Genomic DNA, 25141 nt, shown 5'->3' with positions numbered 1-25141 from the left:
GCCAGTGAAAGTGCAGGGCGTCAAATTCAAAACAACAAAAATCTCATAATTAAAATTCCTCAAGCATACAAGTATTTTACACAATTTTAGAGATAAAATTCTCGTTAATCCAGCCACAGTGTCTGGTTTCAAAAAGGCTTTACGGCGAAAGCACCACAAACGATTGTGTTAGGTCACCACCAAGTCACAGAAAAACACAGCCATTTTTCCAGCCAAAGAAAGGAGTCACAAAAAGCAGAAATATAGATAAAATTCATCACTAACCTTCGATGATCTTCATCAGATGACACTCATAGAACTTCATGTAACACAATACATGTATGTTTTGTTCGATAAAGTGCCTATGTATATCCAAAAACCTTATTTTACATTGCTGTGTTATGTTCAGTAGTTCCAAAACATAGCGATTTTACAGTAGAAGCCTCAAACAAGTTCCTAAAGACGGTTGACATCTAGTGGAATCCTTAGGAATTGAAATATGACCAATATCCCACTGTATCTTCAATCGGGAATGAGTTGAAAAACGACCAACCTCAGATTTCCCACTTCCTGGTTGGATTTCTTCTCAGGTTTTCGCCTGCCATATGAGTTCTGTTATACTCACAGACATCATTCAAACAGTTTTAGAAACTTCATAGTGTTTTCCATCCAAATATAATAATGATATGCATATTCTAGATTTTATGGCTGAGTAGCAGGCAGTTTACTCTGGGCACCTTATTCATCCAAGATACTCAATCCTGCCCCCAGTCACCAAGAAGTTAAGAATGTGAAATGTCAGAATAATAGTAGAGAGAATGATTTACTTCAGCTTTTATTTCTTTCCTCACATTCGCAGTGGGTCAGAAGTTTACACACACTCAATTAGAATGTGGTAGCATTGCCTTTAAATTGTTGAACTTTGTTCAAACGTTTTGGGTAGCCTTCCACAAGCTTCCCACAATAAATTGGGTGAATTTTGGCCCCTTCCTTCTAACAGAGCTGGTGTAACTGAGTCAGGTTTGTAGGCCTACTTGCTCAAACACACTTTTTCAGTTCTGCTGTTGGGGTTTGTTTCCTTGTTCCTTGTCAATCTTTGGCTCATTGGTGAAATTAGCATTATGACAATATCTTTAATTAAATCTCTCAAAAACCTTTATTAATGCAATTGCAAACAGAAGTTGACAACAGGAACATAACGCATGTTTCTGAGTAAGTTCTGCAAAATAGTCAAGGGTCCAAGTTATTTTATTAAACCCGAAGTCCAGCCTTAGTGATGTCACTGCCTACATGATTATCATGAGACCAAGCCCATGCATCCACAGCTACACAAACATAGAGTTTCAGTGTTATGTAAAAGCTTAGCAGTAAATGTCCACTCCCCAATTTGATGTATAGTGGAATGTCTGACTAGTCTCTTATCTCTTATACTCCTTGGGGAGTTCTGCATCTCTGCATCTTTTTTTCAATCTTTTAGGCTCTTCTCACAGATACACTGAACTCATGGGTTTTCATTGGGAATCCAGATTTCTAAGGGACCTTCTTGCAAAGTTTACAGGTAACTTTTGAGATATTTTGTAGTTACGTTGCGCAAGTTGGAACCGGTGTTTTTCTGGATCAAACGCGCCAAATAAATGGACATTTTGGATATATATCGACGGAATTAATCGAACAAAAGGACCATTTGGCTGATTTCTTTACATTTTTCATTGATGTCAAGCAAAGAGGCACTGAATTTGAAGGTAGGCCTTGAAATACATCCACAGGTACACCTCCAATTGACTCAAATTATGTCAATTAGCCTATCAGAAGCTTCTAAACCATGACATCATTTTCTGGAATTTTCCGAACTGTGTAAAGGCACAGTCAACTTAGTTTATGTAAACTTCTGACCCATTGGAATTGTGATTCAGTGAATTATAAGTGAACTAATCTGTCTATAAACAATTGTTGGAAATATTACTTGTGTCATGCATAAAGTAGATGTCCTAACCAACTTGCAAAAAGTACAGTTTGTTAAAAAATTTGTGGAGTGGTTGAAAACCGAGTTTTAATGACTTGAAACCTAAGTGTATGTAAACTTCCTACTTCAACTGTATATTATATACACTATATATACAAAAGTCTGTGGACACGTCTTCAAATTAGTTTTAGGCTATTTCAGCCACACCAGTTACTGAAAGGTGTATAAAATCGAGCACACAACCATGAAATCTCCATAAACAAACATTGGCAGTAGAATGGCCCGTACTTTCAACGTGGCACCGTCATAGGATGCCACCTTTCCAACAAGTCAGTTCGTCAAATTTCTGCCCTGCTAGAGCTGCCCCAGTCAACTGTAAGTGCTGTTATTGTGAAGTGGAAACGTCTAGGAGCAACAATGGCTCAGCCGCGAAGTGGTAGGCCACACAAGATCACAGAACGAGACCACAGAGTGCTAAAGCGTATGTAGTGGCTTCCTTTCCTCTTTACCATAGCCACTGCCCAAGCCTGAAGCGGGTTTGTTTCGTACGCATACAGTCCACACTCAAGGTTTCCTAACGACCAAACATTTAATGAGATCCAGGGACAGGGTGCAAAAAAAATGTTTATTCTTCTTATATCGAACACAAAAATGATTCTCCAATCAAGTTAAAGCATAGATTACTTGATATGGAAAATACATAATATGACATATCTGTATGCGTACGAAACAAACTCGCTTCAGGCTTGGGCAGTGGCTATGGTAAAGAGGAAAGGATGCCACTACATTCAAGTCAAAAAACTATACTGCTCCCGCATCTAGCAAGGATTACAATAACCCCCCTATAACCCCCCTACCCCCCCGCTATTGGACTCCGGAGCAGTGGAAACGCGTTCTCTGGAGTGATGAATCAACTTCACCATCTGGGTTTGGCGGATACCAGGAGAACGCTACCTGCCTCAATGCATAGTGCCAACAGTAAAGTTTGGTGGAGGCGGAATAATTGTCTGGGGCTGTTTTGCATGGTTCGGGCTAGGCCCCTTAGTTCCAGTGAAGGGAAATATTAACGCTATAGAATACAATGACATTCTAGATGATTCTATGCTTCCAACTTTGTGGCAACAGTTTGAGGAAGGCCCTTTCCTGTTTCAGCAAGACAATGCCCCCGTGCACAAAGCAAGATCCATACAGAAATGGTTTGTTGAGATCAGTGTGGAAGAACTTGACTGGCTGGTAGAGAACCCGAGCCTCAACCCCTTCAAACACCTTTCGGATGATTTGAAAAGGAGATGATTGTGGACTTCAGGAAACAGCAGAGGGAGCACCCCCCTATCCCCCTATCCACATCGACGGGACAGTAGTGGAGAGGGTAGTACGTTTTAAGTTCCTCGGCATACACATCACGGACAAACTGAGTTGGTCCACCCACACAGACAGCGTTGTGAAGAAGGCGCAGCAGCGCCTCTTCAACCCCAGGAGGCTGAAGAAATTCGGCTTGTCACCAAAAGCACTCACAAACTTCTAATGATGCACAATCGAGAGCATCCTGTAGCAGGGACCGAGAGACTGAAAAACAGCTTCTATCTCAAGGCCATCAAACTGTTAAACAGCCACCACTAACATTGAGTGGCTGCTGCCAACATACTGACTCAACTCCAGCCACTTTAATAATGGAAATGTATGGAAATGTATGTAAAAAATGTTTCACTAGCAACTTTAAACAATGCCACTTATTATAATGTTTACATACCCTACATTACTCATCTCATATGTATATGTATATACTGTACTCTATATCATCTACTGCATCTTTATGTAATAAATGCATCACTAGCTACTTTAAACTATGCCACTTTGTTTACATACCCTACATTACTCATCTCATATGTATATACTGTACTCGATACCATCTACTGCATCTTGCCTATGCCGTTCTGTACCATCACTCATTCATATATCTTTATGTACATATTCTTTATCCCTTTACACTTGTGTGTGTATAAGGTAGTAGTTGTGGAATTGTTAGGTTAGATTACTCGTTGGTTATTACTGCATTGTCAGAACTAGCAGCACAAGCATTTTGCTACACTTGCATTAACATCTGTGTATGTGACAAATAAAATTTGATTTGAATGCTGATTGCGAGCCAGGTCTAATCACCCAATATCCGCGCCCGACCTCCCTAATGCTCGTGGCTGAATGGAAGCATGTTCCCGCAGCAATGTTCCAACATCTCTTCCCAGAAAAGTGGAGGCTGTTATAGCCTGGGGACTCCATGTTAATTCCCATGATTTTGGAATGAGATTTTCAATGAGCAGGCGTCCACATACTTTTGGTAACGTAGTGGACTTCAGCCTGTATCGTACAGTATCTGGGGCCATATTAAACAAGCATCTCAGAATATGAGTGCTGATCTAGGATCAGGTCTCCCCTGTCCATGTAGTCTTATTCATTGTGATCTAAAAGGCATAACTGGTCCTAAAATCAGTTACCACTATGAGACGCCCCTGATAGTTAAGTTGCTGTGCGGTCAGGGGTCTCTCCTCCTACAGAAAGAGACACACAGCATCACTTAACCCCCATAATTAACCCTTCACCCTCTGGCTGAATGTCTCTGCTGCTCACACTGATTCAATCAGCCATGTCTTGTCAGAGTGGTTTAGCCCTGGGAATCTACTGTTTTGCACAACCCACAACCAGCAGGCTAACTCTGGCCCAATAGGGGTCAGCTATACGATGACATAATCATGTTGAACGCTCAGCAGGGTTAATGGTGGTGATACCGCAGTGTTTGTGTGTGTCTGTGTGTGTATAGCGTCTCTTACCCTCGATGGGTGATGTCTTGAGCCTGCGGCAGAGCCCTTGCACGTCTCCGTAGGAGTCGGCTATCTTGGTGACGGCCTCTCCGCTCCTCAGCTCCATTAGGTCCCGGAGATCCATCACCGTGATGCCAAAGTCCCCTTCTTGGTTGCCATCGGCAACAGAGTTCCCCGGAGGGTGGTCCGCCGTGTTGTTGGCCATTTTGTTTTCGTTGTTCTTTGTTTTTCTCTCTTTACTCTATGACTGTCTCTCAGTGCCTCTACAGTCCCTCTAAGACCACTGTTGTAAACTATGAACTGGTTAGTGGTGCTGAAATAGCTCAATAGTACAACAAGGAAGTCCAAGTCACCTAAGGGCTTCAACACCTAAGTCCTTACTTTTTTTGCAGACAGGAATCGTGGGTAATGTAGAAGTAGTGTGTGGGGTCAGAGGACGGGTTTCTGGACCCGGTAGTGCATTAGTTTCCACGTAACAGTGGAGACATGATCCGTTGACCACTTCTTCTGTTGCACGAAACTGCAGGAGATAGAGACAAGAAAACATAGTTGTTTTTTTAAACATTGCAAAAGTCTTAAAATGAAATGACCATTGTTTTCAAATAAATGTGAGGGGACACTGATGAGAGCATCATTTAAGTAATTGATGTTTGGTTTGGGGAAGGACCTGTTAGAACAACAAGGTCACTATTCTCTGTGGAGGGCAGGAAAGAAGAAAAAAAGAGGAGAAAACGAACAATAAAAGACAATACAAAAGCACAGATCTCAAGTCAGACAAGGCTGATTTTGTTGTAAAAGAATGTGAGGACAGCCATGCTTTGCATTGACGTTAAACAAAGTCTCAGGACATACAGTAGGACATATATATTATTTGAGATAATATGACTCTCCCATGACACCCACGGCCCTTTTGTTTGTGTAGGATTAACAGGCTGTCAGTCTATCCAACTGCCTGTCCCAAAGTGACTGCTTTTACCCTATATGGATAAAGATACCATGGGAATCACCATAGCAACCGGGTTCTAGGACAACAGGATCCAGGGGGTATAGAGAAGTTATCAGTGGTGTGTAGCTGTAGAGAGAAGCTATAATAGGTGGTATTGCATGGGAGGTATTAGAGTCTAACATAGCAGGTTTTATTACAGCACTGTGTGTCGGCAAGAGGACACTATGCTAATGTGAGATAGCGCTCTGGACCACTCCTCTGGGCCGGTGTGTGTGTCTGTCACACACACTTGTGGTGTTTAGTGGGTCTCCGTGACACACTAAACACCACAAATGGAGGTCATCCTTTGATGTGTGCTTATGTGATCAGAGCTGATGTGTCAGAGTGTGACTCTCCGGATTCACATTCTCTGTCACACAGGCTGGGAATATATACGCGCACACACACACACACACACACACAACTACTACTGTATAATTATCCAGAAGCGGATATTTTGTATAGGCAAGTGGCGTATCATTAGATTTGCATTTAGTCACATAGACAGGGTTGCAGATGTACACTACATGACCAAGCGTATGTGGACACCTGCTTGTTGAACATCTCATTCCATGAATATAGAGTTGGTCCCCCCTTTGCTGCTATAACAGCCTCCACTCTTCTGGGAAAGCATTCCACTAGATGTTGGAACATTGCTGCGGGGACTTGCTTCAATCCAGCAGCAAGAGCATTAGTGAGGTCGAACACTGATGTTGGGCGATTAGGCCTGGTTCGAAGTCAGTGTTCCAATTCATCCCAAAGGTATTTTGATGGGGTTGAGTTCAGGGCTCTGTGCAGGCCAGTCAAGTTCTTCCACACCAATCTCAAAATAACATTTCTGTATGGACCTCGCTTTGTGCACGGGGGAATTGTCATGCTGAAACAGGAAAAGTTCTTCCCCAAACTGTTGCCACAAAGTTGGATGCACAGAATCGCGTACAATGTCATTGTATTCTGTAGCGTTAATATCACTCTTCACTGGGACTAAGGGGCCTAGCCCGAACCATGAAAAACAGTCCCAGACCATTATTCCTCCTCCACCAAACTTTACAGTTGACACTATGCATTGGGGCAGGTAGCGTTCTCCAGGCATCTGCCAAACCCAGATTTGTCCATCGGACTGAAGCGTGATTTATCACTCCAGAGAATGAGTTTCCACTGCTCCAGATTCCAATGGCGGCGAGCTTTACACCACTCCAGTCGACGCTTGGCATTGCGCATGGTGATGTGTGCGGCTGCTCGGCGATGGAAACCCATTTCATGAAGTTCTTGACGAGCAGATCTTGTGCTGACATTGCTTCCAGATGCAGTTTGGAACTCAGCAGTGAATATTGCAACGCTACGCACTTCAGTACCCGGCAATCCCGTTCTGTGAGCTTGTGTGGCCTACCACTTCACGGCTGAGCCATTGTTGCTCCTAGATGTTTCCACTTCACAATAACATCACTTACAGTTGACTGGGGCAGATCTAGAAGGGCAGAAATGTAATGACCTGACTTGTTGGAAAGGTGGCATCCCTATGACAGTGCCACGTTGAAAGTCACTGGGCTCTTCAGTACGGGCCATTCTACTGCTAAAGTTTGCCTATGGAGATTACATGACTGTGTGCTCAATTTTATAAACCTGTCAGCAACAGCAATTTAATGGGGTGTCCACATACTTTTGTATATATAATCTAGTTGCAGTGTACAGTGATGGTAGCCTAGCAGTGAAGAACGTTGGGCCAGTAACCAAAAGGCTGCTGGTTCGAATCTCAGAGCCGACTAGGTGAAAAATCTGTCGATATGCCCTTAAGCAATTGCTCCTGTAAATTGTTCTGGATAAGAGTGTCTGCTAAATGACAAAAAATAAATAAAATTAAAACACTTAGATTGGATTAAAATCCTCTTGTCTGGAACATAGAACACCAGAGTTAGCCCACTTACACTGATTTAACCTCTTCCTGACAACAACTGAGCCAGCGTAGCCAAGCCACCATGACTAGCTGACCTGGAAAAGTAGAGTCTCCTCAGGCCTTTCACTGAACCAGCTGGTCAGAGAACAACCATCATGATAATTTACCGCTCCTCACTTAGAATGAACCAACCCCAATCTATATACTGCTTACCACTCAAACTGAATGCCCAAGACAGGAGGCTGCTGATGGGAGGACGTTTCGTAATAATGGCCAGAATGGAGCAAATGGAACCATGTGTTGATGTATGATACCGTTCCACCGATTCCACTCCAGCCTTTACTACGAGCCTGTCCTCCCTAATTAAGATGCCACCAACCTCATGTGATGCCCATCTATACTGCTCTCCAGTAAAGTGTGTGTGTGTGTGTGTGTGTGTGTTTCCACAGAGGGGAAGCAACCTTGCCTCTAAAGTTTCCATGGAGGTATTGTCAGCAATGCTTCTGGCCAAAAGAGGAATCGCTGATCTGGTATACAAATGTATTAGCCTGATGTAACTAGTGTGTGTGTGCGTGCGCGTGTGTGTAAATGTCACAGTGAGTAAATGCCACATGAGCATGCTCTGCACTGTTTCCAAACTAAATCTATTGACTTGGGAAATGTCAGCAGTCGCCTAGAGGCCACTAAATGGCTTCCCAATATTAGCAAAGGGTCCAAGCAGAGCTTTTAGACAGCATACAGTAAGTACAATACAATGTCCCCTAGTCACTGGCCTATCTCCATTTCTTCTATATGTTTCCATTTCTCTCTCTGTGTGTATTGCTCTCACCCTCTCCCTCTGTACCCTTCACTCCATCCATCTCTCTCCCTCTCCATCCATCCATCCCTCTTCCTGTCCACAGTACTTAGGTAATGTTGGCTTGAAAACGCAGTCTGAAAGACAGCTGTAAACATGACTTTTATCGACTTCCTCTTGTTTCTCACTGTCACGTTTCTATAAACCACATGAAATATCCTTTATCCATCACCGGAGAGAACAACAACACCAACACCACCGCAGTGCGGTGACACATCTCTATGAGGAGAAGCAATGTTTATTGGTGTCGATGGACGAGGATCTAGCTGCTCATTAAGCCAAGCTAATCAACTGGCACGCTAATCTACCAATATAGTCATTTCATTAGTGAAATGAGCCTAAGCACCGGAGCGTTTACTGACGGACTGTGTTCCTTTGTCAAACGTTCTGCAGTACTATACGGTTGCTTTTTATGGAGCACTAGATTCCCTGAAGAACACTCATTGTTCTAGTAGTAACATGACCTGATTAAATACATCCAAACTATAGCCTATGGCACAGCGATGGAAAATAGAGGAGAAAGTAGAGAACAGGGAGGGGGAGAGAGACAGAGACCGCGAGAGCGAGAGAGACCCTAAACAGAGAGTACTGTGGCAGAATACCTGACCACTGTGACTGACCCAAAATTAAGGAAATCTTTGACTATGTACAGACTCAGTGAGCATAGCCTTGCTATTGAGAGATGCCACCGAAGGCAGACCTGGCTCTCAAGAGAAGACAGGCTATGTGCACACTGCCCAGAAAATGAGGTGGAAACTGAGCTGTACTTCCTAACCTCCTGCCAAATGTATGACCATATTAGAGACATATTTCCCTCAGATTACACAGACCCACAAATAATTAAAAAAAAATCCAATTTTGATAACTCCCATATCTATTGGGTGAAATACCACAGTGTGCCATCACAGCAGCAATATTTGTGACCTGTTGCCACTAGAAAAGGGCAACCAGTAAAGAACAAACACCATTGTAAATATAACCTATATTTATGTTTATTTATTTTCCCTTTTGTACTTTAACTATTTTGCACATCATTACAACACTGTATATACACTGTAAACACTGTACATATTACATTTGAAATGTTGGAACTTTTGTGAGTGTACTGTCCATGTATTGTTTATTTCACTTTTGTTTATTATCTATTTCACTTGCTTTGGCAATGTAAACATATATGTTTTCCATGCCAATAAAGACCCTTAAATTGAAATGTAGGGAGAGAGAGAGCGGAAATCATACCTTAGTTTCTAGAAGTAGATGGATATGGGAGAGAGAGCAGATTATTGAATAGCCAGAGAACAGGCTGAGTGTGTCTATCTACTACTAGCTAAGGAATTCCCTCTGAGCGAAGGAAGTGAGAGCAGTACAAATACAAGGCAGGTGGCCAACTAAATCCACTTCCTCATTCATACAAACACACAACAGAGCAGAGGGCAGAAATACACTCTCTGCATGAGACAGAAAACACACTCCATGTTATACTGCAACACACACATTCTGCGCACACACACACACACACACATAACAAGTGCACACAGACACACACACGCCAGTGCCACACCCTGTGGTCCAAAGTCCTGTTGCTGAGTGTTAAAATAGCTGGGAGAGACACACTACATAGGGACAAGGCTACAAGGCCACACCAGTAAAAGCTCTCCTTTAGCCCTTATACTGTACCTTCCCTGTGTTTTAAAGACATTCTGTTTTAACAACGTGGCTGGGTGTTTGATTAACTTCACACACCTCTCCTCCCTGCTCTGCTACTGGGCCTGTTGTCACTTAACTCACCACTCTTACACTGTAATTATCACTACATTCTAATCAGAATACACTGCCAGACTACTGAAGAGCCCACTTTGACAACTAGAGAGAGAAAGAGAGAGAGGAAAGAGAGGGTGAGAGAGAGTGAGACAGAGAGAGAAGTAAAGAGACAGAGAGAGAGGGAGGGAGTGGTGAAAGTGAAACAGAAGGATAGAAAAAGAGAGAGGGGGTGAAGGAGGAGGAATGATATGAATATAGAGAGGGAGAGGAGCTAAATGAGGTCCACAGCAGTGAAAGAGGGTCCATACAGTAAGTAGAAAGGAGGATAGAACAGGGGGACAGAGGAGCAGTAGAAAACAGGTAGAGTAGATAGACAAAGGGTAGGTAGGGATGAGGTAAAACAAGAGGTAGATACAGTAAGTAGAAAGAATGATAGAATGAGAGGAAGATAGGTAGAATAGAAAGGGAGGGAGTGCAGCAGTTAGACTCTCTCAACAGGCAGAGAGACCATAAGGCCATGTGACCACCTACACTAGGTACGCAATCTGCTCTCTCCTTTCCTTATTCTCACTTACTTTCTCCCCCTCTCTTTTTCTCACTCTTTTTACACTGCGCGCAAATGTAGGCTTAGAAATGTGCCCATTTGGGGATCTGATGCTATTTTTGTCTTCACTAAACATCACCGTGGAGCTTCTCAAAGTATTTTTGTCTTCACTAAACATCACCGTGGAGCTTCTCAAAGTATTTTTCTCTTGACTTCAAACAGCAAGTAAACAAAGTCTGTTTTTACATCCATTGAGAATGACAATAGTTTCTCAACATAACCTATTTGAAAAATCAAATAGACTGCGCAAATAGCCTACAGCTGTGTCTGTCTGTCTGTAGCTCACTGGCACAGGAAACTCTGAGGTACCAGAATATTTTAAACAATATTGCAAGTTTGCTAGCATGAGCTTCAGGCCAGACCAAGTTTAATACTTGATAACATTTTTCAAGTTCTTTGCAGAGAGGCCATGCATAGCCAATGTGATTTATAGGATATTAACATTTTTATCAGGATATTTTCTACCTGCTGGCTGCAATGTTGTTATCTGTTGGCTTTAGGTAGGCTATTTTTACATATTGGCACTAGAAGTTACTTTTAGATTTTTATCATTTTCATTTAGATATAATTTGGATTAACCACATAAAATTGATTTCGAAATATGAAGACTATTATAACTGAAGTGAAACGGGTTTCACGAAAACGTTCATATGAAAATCGTCAGTAGATGAATCATCAGCAAGCAGATCAGTAAAATTGGTAGGATAACTTGGCACTCCAAATGGTAAAGGTTGCTGACCTCTGTGTTTACAATATACAGTGGTTCGTCCTCTAAAAGTTGCAGTGTACTGCAGCACAGGTTGCAGGGTGCTGCAGAATTCTATGGCACGTTATTTAAGTGTCAGCAATTGTTGTCAGAATTACGTAATTTACCACAATATACCACCATCATCTACCACAAACAATCGCGGCATAAGCTATAAACTTTTAAAGGAAGAACCACTGTGTCGGCCTCTGGCTCCCTCTTTAGTAATTTGTGCCTTACGTTTTCAGCACAGCCATTAAAAACTAAGACAAGCTCAGTAGCCTACATACAGTACATTCGGAAAGTATTGTACATTACAGGACCAAGTATGGAAAACCCTGGGTTAGACATCTGTTCCTATGACAATATTTGTGTCCCAAATGGCACCCTATGCTGTATATAGTGCACTACTTTTGACCAGAGCCCTATGGGGACCTAGTCCAAAAAAGTACACTGTAAAGAAATAGAATACCATTTGGGATGCAGACAACTGATTCATAGATGAACTTTGTCATTCTGGACCGAGCACTGCTTTTTATCTGATTACTATCGCCCAGCGGAAGAAATTCATGGCCACTGTGCCCCGGGCGAGATTTCTGTGTGTGTGTGTTAACTATGTCTACACCAGGACCAAATGGACTTACGGCTATTAGAGCAAAAAGCTATTAAATTACCCAAAGTATGCACACACACACACACACACACACACACACACACACACACACATTACTGTATTACTACAGTACTGTACATCATAGGAAGTTGGTGGCACCTTAATTGGGGAGGACAGGCTTGTGGTAATATCTGGAGCAGAACTTATGGAATGTTATCAAAAACAAAAAACACATGGTTTCCATTTGCTTCGTTCCAGACATTATTATGAGCCGTCCTCCCCTCAGCAGCCTCCTGTGCTGTACATATAAATAAAATAGAATAAGCACTGTGTTAAGTGAAAGTCAAGTGTATATAAGGTTAGTGACTCCCCAGTTACACACTGCTACTCCCATTTCACTATTCTCTCATTTTACTTTCTCTGGTTTTAGGCCTCTTCAATGCAAAGTGTTGTGGAGAGTTTTGTTGGCAGTGAACCAAGCAGCAGCAGCACCAAGTAAACAAGGTAAATCCATTCTATATTCACATTGACCTTCTATTCTAGCCATTCACAGGACAACAGAGGACATTGACAGGACATAGCTGCCTGGTTATACGGTGGTAACGCTTGATTTCAGGCATCATAATGTGTCATAACCCCTGGAATAGAGATATCACAATGAGCTATCACACTCTGAACATGTAGAGGTACAAAACATTTCTGAGTAAAAAAAAAAAAGTTCACATCTCATTGATAAAAAACTTTAAAAGGTTCAAAAAGCAGGATAAAAAAATTATCAAAATGTTCACTGGGTCCGTATAGAACAGACAGTGGCAAGTCAAATTCAAGCTTTTAAAGGACTTCTTCCAGCACTAATATTTATTTTCAAGGACCATCCATTTGTAATAGTTCCTATTATGCAATTGCTTCTAGTCGCCACCAGAAGGCAGTATATCGCCACAACCAAATACCTGGACATCTGACTGAAATATCAGTTCAATTTACTAGTTGTACACTCATTCTCCGAGAGTCAGGTTTTTTTTGTTTGGGGGATGTCTGTTGACACAGCAGGAGTCGAGGGATGTTTTTTTTTTTTTATTCAGCGGCATTCGCTCTGCCACTTGCCACTATAGGTCTGGGCTGAGGTAGTTTGTTTCACCTCTCGGCCTGTCGTTGGCGAAGTTTCCCTTTGGACAGAGTGGTGAATGAATGCGCTGCTAAAAAGGCAAATCCAGGGTAGCAGGCGAACATAACGAGCATACAAGAATCACTCATGAGAACGCAATAAGTGAGTAAATGATCATTAACAAAATAAAAAAGGTGAGTAAACGCTATTTTAAAAGTAAAAAGGTTTGTAAACGGCGTTTACCCTCCACTACATCCCTGGTTGGGTCTGGAAAAACCCATTCATAAACATCAATATCCTGCTAGGCAGGATTCAATCTACATTTGCCCAGCATTTTAGCCAGCGATGGGACGTTTGGCTCTAATCAGTCAGTTCTGTACCTGCATTGCTGAGTGCCAGTGTGGGTGGAATGAGCAAGCTCGCCCGGCAACCAGAGTGCGGAACACGTGAGGAAATTCAACTCTGTAGTATACCTGAAAATTACATTTGGAAGACCAATACATGTTTCTAATGTTTTCAAATTAACATATTTGATCATTTTCTGGGCTCCTCTCATTTTAATTCAAGTACTTTTCAAGTACCAACTTGTGAAAATCAGATTTTCAAGGTATTCCAGTACATGAATTTCAGAGTTCCAAATTCAAGTACCTTAAGCACCTTGTGAGAACCCTGTGCCCAGTGTTTTTGACCTAGTTTACCACCATTAGTAAAACCCATCTATGAAACAAACTAAAGCATCCTAATAATTTTTAAATTTGAATCATTTAGCAGACGCTCTTATCCAGAGTGACTTAGAGGTACAATTAGGGTTAAGTACTTTGCTCAAGGGCACAGACAGATTTTGTTACCTAGGCAGCTCAGGGATTTGACCAGTGACCTTTTGGTTACTGGCCCAACGCTCTTAACCGCTAGCAGAACCCTTCTGTCAGATAGAAAACAAACAGACAGAAAAGAGAAGAGAGAAAAGAGGAGTGCAGCAACACCAGTAACCTGTCAGCAGCTCTCAGGAGTAACACAGGGTTAGTAACCTGTCAGCAGCTCTCAGGATTAACACAGGGTTAGTAACCTGTCAGCAGCTCTCAGCAGTAACACAGGGTTAGTAACCTGTCAGCAGCTCTCAGCAGTAACACAGGGTTAGTAACCTGTCAGCAGCTCTCAGGAGTAACACAGGGTTAGTAACCTGTCAGCAGCTCTCAGGATTAACACAGGGTTAGTAACCTGTCAGCAGCTCTCAGCAGTAACACAGGGTTAGTAACCTGTCAGCAGCTCTCAGCAGTAACACAGGGTTAGTAACCGGTCAGCAGCTCTCAGGATTAACACAGGGTTAGTAACCTGTCAGCAGCTCTCAGGATTAACACAGGGTTAGTAACCTGTCAGCAGCTCTCAGGATTAACACAGGGCTAGTAACCTGTCAGCAGCTCTCAGGATTAACACAGGGTTAGTAACCTGTCAGCAGCTCTCAGCAGTAACACAGGGTTAGGAACCTGTCAGCAGCTCTCAGGATTAACACAGGGTTAGTAACCTGTCAGCAGCTCTCAGGATTAACACGGGGCTAGTAACCTGTCAGCAGCTCTCAGGATTAACACAGGGTTAGTAACCTGTCAGCAGCTCTCAGGATTAACACAGGGTTAGTAACCTGTCAGCAGCTCTCAGGATTAACACAGGGTTAGGAACCTGTCAGCAGCTCTCAGGATTAACACAGGGTTAGGAACCTGTCAGCAGCTCTCAAGAGTAGCACAGGGTTAGTAACCTGTCAGCAGCTCTCAGGAGTAACACAGGGTTAGGAACCTGTCAGCAGCTCTCAGGAGTAACACAGGGTTAGGAACCTGTCAGCAGCTCTCAGGAGTAACACAGGGTTAGGAACCTGTCAGCAGCTCTCAGGAGTAACACAGGGTTAGGAACCTGTCAGCAGCTCTCAGGATTAACACAGGGTTAGGAACCTGTCAGCAGCTCTCAGGATTAACACAGGGTTAGTAACCTGTCAGCAGCTCTCAGGATTAACACAGGGTTAGGAACCTGTCAGCAGCTCTCAGGAGTAACACAGGGTTAGGAACCTGTCAGCAGCTCTCAGGAGTAACACAGGGTTAGTAACCTGTCAGCAGCTCTCAGGAGTAACACAGGGTTAGGAACCTGTCAGCAGCTCTCAGCAGTAACACAGGGTTAGTAACCTGTCAGCAGCTCTCAGGAGTAACACAGGGTTAGGAACTGTTGCTGGGTCAGTGATGGAGAGAGGGTTTTCTTTTTTAAAAGGCTTTAGAGTCAGTGCATCAGGGAGATAGAGGGAGGGGTGGAAAGAGGGAGGAACGGTCGATAACTCCTAACCAGCTCCCTATCGCCTCTCTTTCTCCCCCTCCTTTCCTTCACTCCTGTTCCCTCCTCTACTCCACCCGCTCTGCTACATCTCCTCCTCCACATATCCTGATCTCAGCTACTGCTCAATAATGACAAGCTGAGATATCATTAATCCACAACCCACCACACGCACACCTTCTGTCCACCCATCAGCAGTCAGGGTATTAGACGGGGGTGAACAGATGATAAACACTGGTAAATAGAAAGAGGGAGAGAGAGCAGGCAGATGTGTGACCTGTTGCCAAGAAAAAGGCAACCTTAGAAAAACAAACACTATCGTATATACCACCCATATTTATGTTTATTTATTTTCCCTTTTCTACTTTAAATATTTGCACATCGTTACAACACTGTATATAGCCATTACAATGACATTTGAACATTTGTGAGTGTAATGTTTACTGTTCATTTTTTACTGTTTATTTCACTTCTGTTTATTATCTATTTGACTTGCTTTTGGCAATGTAGAAATAGGTTCCCCATGCTAATAAAGCACCTTAAATTTAAATGAGAGGAAAGGAGAGGTTAAAAGCTCAAAAGAGAAGCAAGAGCTGGGTTTGTATTCTAATGATGTGGAAAAGGGAGCTCAGAGATGGAGAGAAGAGAGGGATGAGAGAAGGGGGAACGAGAATGAGAGAGGAGATTAGAAGGCTCCTCCTCACACCTCCCTGTCCCCTTTCCCTCTCTCTCATTCCTCCCTCTTTCCTCCGTGCCTCTCCACTCTCTCCCTGCCTCTGCAGACACACCTGTCTTGCATACTAAAGCAGTGACTGCGCAGCCTTCCCCTAGAAACGCTTGATACTGTAGTCTCTCCCTCTCTCCCTCTCTCTCAAAACACTCAGACACAACCCAATAGCAACCCCCCACTCCGACACACAGACACAACTCTCACACACAAACACTGCACCAAACCCCCTCCCACTAAGCAAAAGTGTCTGTGGCCACACCCTAGACAGTGACTTTTCCAGCAACAGACCAATCAGCCTTCCAGTTCCAGCACCTCATGGCATAGCTGGCTGTTCCCTTACAGCCCCCCAAACTATTAATGACTGATCCCTCCCATGGGAGCTGAGCCAGCAAAGACACACACAGTATGGTGTGTATACACATCTAAATCATGATTTCAGATATGGATTAATATAACGAACACTTAATATATTACACATTTAGCCAGACTCCATATGGTCATAGGTAAATCAGCCTCTTCTCAAAGAACCTGTTTCACTATAACCTTGCAACACACCACACAGCCCTAGAATACAGAGTAAAGAGAAAGAGATGGGGGAATCCTTGTGTCAATAAACTAATGTTTTGCATTTTAATAAAATGTCCCCTACTTCTAGATATGTTCAAATAAAAACCTAGATGATAATATAAATCACAGCTCAGCAAACAGGTTAACACGCTGGATATGTTTGTGAATGCAGTACTGTGCTCTGTTCTAATGACCAGCTGCTGCTCTTTACCAACGAAAGGCCACAGAACAAAATACACGCACGCACACACACACACACCAGCCAGAGTAGTCCCTCTGTCCCTTTCTCTTTCCATTCCTAATTTGCTCAGTCTCTTCTCTGTCTCTCCCTCCTTCCGCTCTGTTGCAGATGCAGAAGGCTGGAATGCAGGAGACACCCTATCTGCAGTCACATGACCTGCCTGGGTTAAAGAGAGAGAGAAGTGACTCCCACAAAGCTGTGTACGATCTGAGAGACAAGGCAAGAAGGGCATTCTATGACATTAAAAGGAACATTATGATCAGGCTACAAAAAAAAATACTTGAATCAGTTATAGAACCGGTTGTTGCCCTTTATGTTTGTAAGGTCTGAGGTCTGCTAAACAACCGGGAATTCACAAACTGGGACAAACACCAAGAGGAGACTGAGTTCAGAAGAAAACCTCAGTGTACAATGTAAAACACCAAATAAATCATGCAGAGCAGATTTAGGCCGATACCTTCTAATTATCAAAATCCAGAAAATACATGTTAAATTCCACAACCACATTAAAGGAAGCGATTCCCAAACCTTCCATAACAAAGCCATTACCTACAGAGATATTAACCTAGAGAAGAGTGCCCTAAACAAGCTGGTCCTGGTGCTCTGTTCACAAAAACAAACAGATCCCACAGAGCCCCAGGACAGCAACAGCAACACAGTGTATCTGAGCGATAGAATGCTAAATCAATACCCTAGAGCAGGGATTGGCAACTGGCCCGCATATCAAGGACAGCACCTAAGTCACTTGAGGACAGACACCACCCGAATGCAGCAGGCAGGCAGGCAGGCAGGCAGACAGGCAGACAGGCAGACAGGCAGACAGGCAGACAGGCAGGCAGGCAGACAGGCAGCACCTGAGCCACTTGAAGACAGACAGAGTGGAACAGAATAACACTTGTAGGCTTTAGCAGGCAAACAAGCACAACAATATGCTAGGGAGCCAGTGGTATTACACATAGACAAACAAGCACACCGCAAACCACACAGTTAAAAAACAGCACTGGATCTTGTGAGACTCTCAGTGGTATAGGCAGATATCAGTTGACGGCAGGGCCAGCAAACATGAAAATGTGGGCGCTCAAATCTTCATGAAATCATCATAAAAGAATGACAAACCATCTAACATGTGATTTCACATTACCTACCAAATAGTCATGTAGGCCTAGAGAAATCCATGACTATTGCATTTAACAAGCAACTCACATAGACCCACATATAATAAACCATAGGTCTATAATTAATAGACTATGAGACTAGAACATAATGCCTTGATCTAACAGTAATAAATCACAATAGGCTTGGCAAACTTTTACTGCCTCAGCGACCAGGAGATAGTAGGCTATGCTCAGAATCTAGGAGATAGAATTTAGGCTTAGGGTCCAGGAGATAGTAGGCTTGTCTCAGAGATATGCAGTTTAAGACAACATGTAATTCCTCCCTCATTTCACACATATAACAGAGTTAGCCTAAAGACAATATTAAATTGACAATAGCATATGAACAATCTAGCTTGGAATTGACACAGAGGAAGGGAAACAAAACAGAGGGCAGAACTTCTGTGAGTGTAATGTTTACTGTATATTTTTATTGTTTATTTCACTTTTGTTTATTATCTACTTCATGTGCTTTGGCAATGTTAACATGTGTTTCCCATGCCAAAAAAAGCCCCTTATATTGAATTGAATAGAAATAAATATATATATATATATATATTATATATATAAATAAAAAAAATATATATATATATATATATATATATATATATATATATATATATATATATATATATATATATATATATAGAGAGAGAGAGAGAGAGAGAGAGAGAGAGAGAGAGAGAGAGAGAGAGAGAGAGAGAGAGAGAGAGAGAGAGAGAGAGATAAAGTATAAGTATAAAGTATAAAATTCTACATTCTGAGTTGTAATCTGCCTCTGGAAATCTTGAAAATGATTGTAGAATGTGGGGTGTTCTTGAGGTATGAGACTGGCCGTGGGGTAGTGAGAGACTTGGCACAACCCTCCCTCATTGTGTGTTTGTCCTGGTCTAGAATGTCCCCACAATGAGAGGGCGGGTATGAACCAAAGACATAATCACACCTCTGGCTCCCTCTCTGAGTCCATATGTCCCCCACACACAAGCAAGCATGCACATGTACACAAGCATTCTCACAGATACACATACATGCACAAACACATTCATACTGGCTAATAAACTGTCAGGAACGCACAAGCTCACTAACACACCATCATTTTTATTTGTTTTATTATGAAACGTGCACACACACACACACTACAGTTTCATGCATAAAAATATTTTGGGGCATTCCTGTCTATTACTCCGTTCCTCACTCTGGTTGAGTCACTCTGGGTAGACGGAAGAATCACATTCCTTCATGAATATAAGCTATCCAGTTACAGGCACTACATTATCCTGTGTGTGTTTTCTAAAAGCTTGTAAAAGAGATTATTGAGGAAAGTTTGCTAAAACAGGACACTCTCCTTCTTTTTAAAGACCCCTCCTATCTTTCCCTCTTCCTACCTCTGGTTCCTTTTTCTCTTACATATGACCTGTTCTGTTGTCCCCCCCTCCTCTCTCTTTCCCTTCTCTTTCACTGAATAGAACAATAACAATCAAATAAAAACATCGAAATCAAAGTTTATTGGTCACATACACATATTTAACAGATGTTATTGAGGGTGTAGCGAAATGCTTGTGTGTTTGTGTGTGTGTCGTGTGTGCCGTGTGCCGTGTGTGTGTGTACAAGCACTCTGAGCCCAGGGTTAGGCTCTGGCTCCATTTAGAAATGATTCCATACTGTCAGCCACTAAATGAGAGGGCCTCTCAGAGCAGAAGGAATGGGACAGAGGGAGGGAGAGAGCAGAGAGAGAGCGTAGAGACAGATGGGGAGTAGAGAGAGAGGGGAGAGAGACCGAGGTAGGGTGTAGAGAAAAATGAGAAAGAGATGCATGTAAAGAGACAAGAGCAGAGACTGAAGAAAGATTGAAAGGGTGAAACAGAGAGAGGAATATAGTGAGTAATCACAAGACACATGAAAAGAAGAACAGAAACTTTGCTAAAAATATTTGAGGAGAAAATAACAGTGAGCGAAGAGCGAGAGAGACACACATGGTGAGTAAGTGAAACACATGGAAAGAGAAGAGAGAAGAAACTGAGCTGAAGATAATGAGAGAGGGCAGACAGAGAGGAGAGAGAACTGAATCAAGTAAAGAGACCAAAAGCCAAAGAAACAAAACTAATCAGAGAAATGTCTGGGGGGGAAAAAAGACAGCAATGCACATGAAAGACAGCAACATGAAGAAGGTGGACATATTACATGTCATAGTGGTGATGACTAGGGCTGTGATGGTCATGGAATTTTGGATGAAGATAATTGACCAGCCAATTGACCGTGGAAACCGTAATGACCGTTAGAATAACATTTTTTAAATTGTGTTATTTATGCACATTTTCTCCTCTCCCCCACTCCTGACTGCATATGCTGCCATACAAATAACGAATGGAATTGGCGTCCCCCATTCAAGTCAATGATGGCATAATGGGTGGACTGGCGGCCATTGCGAGTGTAACCATAGGAGCAGAGCAGGAATTAAAATATGCGCTGTGATTTGTTCATTCAACTCAGTAGACATTACAAAAAATAGATTCCATTGCATAAGCACATCAGTTAAAATCATTTGAATAAACATTCTACATTACCATGGAAATGATTGAATCACAATACCAGGCAGCCATTGCGAGTGTACCCATGAGTTTACCAGTCACATTTCCAGGATTAGAGGCTCTAACAACCCATTCTATTCATTTTATTTCTGTGTGCTGCGGCTGCATTTTCTCCCCGGATCCTAAATGTCTTTGCTCTGTGAAAGAAGTGCTGATGTGTTTCCTCGCTACTGGCCATCCCGTCTTCAGTCAAATGTTCGACCCACAATTCCTTTTAATAATAATAATTATAAATAATGGTAATTTGACTGTTATTTTAATTTAATGATGGTCTTCATACATAACCGTTGGTTACACTGTTATACGGTCATTTTTCCAGCCCTAATTGAGACTACATGGACAAATGCCAAAAGACAGGGCCTTTTATTAGCAGCTAAACAGAGGATCTCCAGACGATCCTGTTGGCTTTGGCTCAGGATTCTCTTAAAATCTTAAAAATGTGAACTTGATCCCTCTGTCCCATAAAAAGAGGGGTTGTTGAAACCATTCACAGAGCAACCAACACTGGCTCTAAAACCAACATCAAACAATGATAATTGATGTGCGCGTGTGTTCCATCTCGCATGGGTGTGTTGCCACGGATCATTGCCTAGTTAAAATAAAGGTTAACCAAAATAAAATTTAAATAAATTGACAACTGCTGTGATTGAATTAAAGTTCTCTCTCTTGGCAGCTCTACGCTATGTATGTGTGGAAACTGACTGCACTGTCAGAATGACCTGCCGGCCAATCAAGACAAGGTTGACATTCAGAGAAGAGCAGAACAAGCTGGCGCGCGCACGCACACACACACACAGAGATAAACTTTTTTATAGTAGCATAGACATAAGTGGATGTCTAGGCTTTTACAACACCTATCAATGAATATTAACACATTCATGAATAAACCAAGTCATGCCTATGGTCTGTTCTCAGCTCCCTCACCTGAAGAGAACTTTGAAAAGGACTCCTTTGAAGTGCATAAGTAAGCATCTGGGCTCTATAATGCCTTCTCAAATCAGCGCCCGTGCAAATGAGAACCAGAGGGCCCTCAAGGAGGGGAGACACAGCAGTGATTTAGCCCAGGTAGGCAGGTCTCAGATGGTGTAGCAAGGAGGATAGATAAAGAGATACATTCACCTCTTGGAGGCTATACTAAGGTAGCCTTACCTGGAGCAGATAAGCTCCTAATCCCAATGTGGATCTTTCTCAGGTACAGACCTTGCTGTGTCCATGCTGTTTAAAGTTAAACCCTTTATGGTGAACCAGTGAATATTGTAACACCACATGTGGTCTAACGGTCTAAGACCGTTGCTCCTGTGGGAGACCCAGGTTTGGATCCCGCATGTTACATGTGCAGTTGTCTCTCCTTGAAGCTGTAGGACAAACAGCAGGCAGTACAGGTTCCTGTGTGTGTGTGTTTGTACCATGCTCAGAGAGGTCTGCCTTAGCACCAGCGGCTCCTTGATCTCCTAGCTACGCTAGCAGGCACCGAGCATATGCTACTCTCTTAATTAGAATCGGTCATGAGAGCTTTCAACGGCCTACCACTCTCCTACTCCCATTTACCCCTTCTGTCCTACAAAAGCCTCATCTAGTCTCCTATCCTCTCTGTTTCCCTCGTTTCCCTTTGAGTCCCCTTTCTATCTGAATTAAGAATGGTGCTGCAATGGACAGCTGCCATTTGACGGGCTCTGGACCAATTCTGCTATTTTGTGTTTGTTTTCTCTTCTTCTTATTGGTGTTCGATTTATTATTATTATTATTATTTTATTTTTTTACACCTTTATTTAATCTTTATTTAACTAGGCAAGTCAGTTAAGAACACATTCTTATTTTCAATGATGGCCTAGGAACGGTGGGTTAGCTGCCTCGTTCAGGGGCAGAAAGACAGATTTTCCCCTTGTCAGCTCGGGGGATCCAATCTTGCAATATTAGTTAACTAGTCCAACGCAATAACGACCTGCCTCTCTCCCGTTGCACTCCACAAGGAGACTGCCTGTTACGCAAATGCAGTAAGCCAAGGTCAGTTGCTAGCTAGCATTAAACTTATCTTATAAAAAACAATCAATCATAATCACAAGTTAACTACACATATTACTAGATATTATCTAGCTTGTCCTGCGTTGCATATAATCTGACTGAGCATACAAGCATACAAGTATCTAAGTATCTGACTGTGCAGTGGTAGGCAGAAGCAGGCTCGTAAACATTCATTCAAACAGCACTTTCGTGTGTTTTGTCAGCAGCTCTTCGTTGTGTGTCAAGCATTGCGCTGTTTATGACTTCAAACCTATCAAGTCCCGAGATGAGGCTGATGAGGCCGAAGTGAAATGGCTGGCTAGTTAGCGCGCGCTAATAGAGTTTCAAACTTCACTCGCTCTGAGCCTGTGGTTGTTCCCCTTGCTCTGCATGGGTAAAGCTGCTTCAATGTGGTGGCTGTTGTCGTTGTGTTGTTGGTTCGAGCCCAGGGAGGAGCGAGTAGAGGGACGGAAGCTATACTGTTACACTGGCAATACTAAAGTGCCTATAAGAACATCCAATAGTCAAAGGTTAATTAAATACTAATGTTATAGAGGGAAATAGTCCTAGAATTCCTATAATAACTTCAACCTAAAACTTCTTACCTGGGAATATTGAAGACTCATGTTAAAAGGAACCACCAGCTTTCATATGTTCTCATGTTCTGAGCAAGGAACTGAAACGTTAGCTTTCTTACATAGCGCATATTGCACTTTTCCATTCTTCTCCAACACTTTGTTTTTGCATTATTTAAACCAAATTGAACATGTTTCATTATCTACTTGAGGCTAAATTTATTTTATTGATGTATTATATTAACTTAAAATAAGTGTTAATTCAGTATTGTTGTAATTGTCATTATCACAAATACATTTAAATATATATATATATATATATATTGCCTGACCGTGCCTGACCGTGCCTGACCGTGCAGTCATGAGTGAACAGGGAGTACAGGAGGGCACTGAGCACTCACCCCTGCGGGGCCCCTGTATTGAGGATTAGTGTGGCGGATGTGTTGTTAACTACCCTTACCACCTGGGGGCGGCCCGTCAGAAAGTCCAGGATCTAGTTGCAGAGGGAGGTGTTTAGTTCCAGGGTCCTTAGCTTATTGATGAGCTTTGTGGGCACTATGGTGTTGAACGCTGAGCTGTAGTCAATGAATAGCATTCTCACATAGGTGTTCCTTTTGTCCAGGTGGGAAAGGGCAGTGTGGAGTGCAATAGAGATTGCATCATCTGCAGATCTGTTGGGGCGGTAAATTTGAATGGTTCTAGGGTTTCTGGGATGATGGTGTTGTTGTGAGTAATGACCAGCCTTTCAAAGCACTTCATGGCTACAGACATGAGTGCTATGGGTCGGTAGTCATTTAGGCAGGTTACCTTAGTGTTCTTGGGCACAGGCACTATGGTGGTCTGCTTAAACCATGATGGTATTACAGACTCGGACAGGGAGAGGTTGAAAATGTCAGTGAAGACACTTGCCAGTTGGTCAGCGCATGCTCAGAGTACAACTCCTGGTAATCTGTCTGGCCTTGTGGCCTTGAGAATGTTGACTTATTTCAAGGTCTTACTCACATCGGCTGCGGAGAGCGCGATCATACAGTTGTCCGAAACAGCTGATACGCTCATGCATGTTTCAGTGTTATTTGCCTCGAAGCGAGCATAGAAGTTATTGAGCTAATCTGGTAGGCTTGTGTCACTGGGCAGCTGTAATAGTAGTCTGTAACTGGTAGTCTGTAATAGTTTGCAAGCCCTGCCATATCCGATGAGCGTTCGGAGCCGGTGTAGTACGATTCGATTCGAGTCCTGTATTGACGCTTTGCCTGTTTGATAGTTAGTGCATAGCAGGATTTCTTATAAGCGTCTGTGTTAGAGTCCCGCTCCTTGAATGTGGCAGCTCTACCCTTTAGCTCAGTGTGAATGTTCCTGTTTATCCATGGTTTCTGGTTGGGGTATGTACGTACAGTTACAGTGGGGACAACGTCATTGATGCACTTATTGATGAAGCCAGTGACTGAAGTGGTGTACGCCTCAATGTCATCGGAAGAATCCCGGAACATATTCCAGTCTGTGCTAGTTCTGTAGCTTAGCATCTGCGTCATCTGACCACTTCCGTATTGTGCGAGTCACTGGTACTTCCTGCTTTAGTTTTTGCTTGTAAGCAGGAATCAGGAGGATAGAATTATAGTCAGATTTACCAAATAGAGGGTGAGGGAGAGCTTTGTAT

The 25141-nt window shown here is 42.7% G+C and overlaps 1 protein-coding gene across 6 annotated transcripts in view; it reads right to left on the bottom strand.

Annotated features, from left to right (window-relative positions):
* Positions 1 to 25141, bottom strand: part of LOC110528364 (plasma membrane calcium-transporting ATPase 1) — a 173752-nt gene that overhangs the window by 118636 nt on the left and 29975 nt on the right. For 5 of the 6 annotated variants that reach the window (XM_021610377.2, XM_021610376.2, XM_036983968.1 and 2 more), the window contains exon 2: positions 4768 to 5278. In XM_021610377.2, the coding sequence (XP_021466052.2) occupies positions 4768 to 4963 (196 nt within the window). In that variant the 5' untranslated portion in view covers positions 4964 to 5278. The remainder of the gene's footprint in view (positions 1 to 4767; positions 5279 to 25141) is intronic. The other variant, XM_036983967.1, reaches the window with a different exon arrangement.

The sequence above is a fragment of the Oncorhynchus mykiss genome, chromosome 7, assembly GCF_013265735.2.
Source record: "Oncorhynchus mykiss isolate Arlee chromosome 7, USDA_OmykA_1.1, whole genome shotgun sequence".
Lineage (NCBI taxonomy): Eukaryota > Metazoa > Chordata > Actinopteri > Salmoniformes > Salmonidae > Oncorhynchus > Oncorhynchus mykiss.
This window is presented reverse-complemented; position numbering and strand designations above follow the sequence as displayed.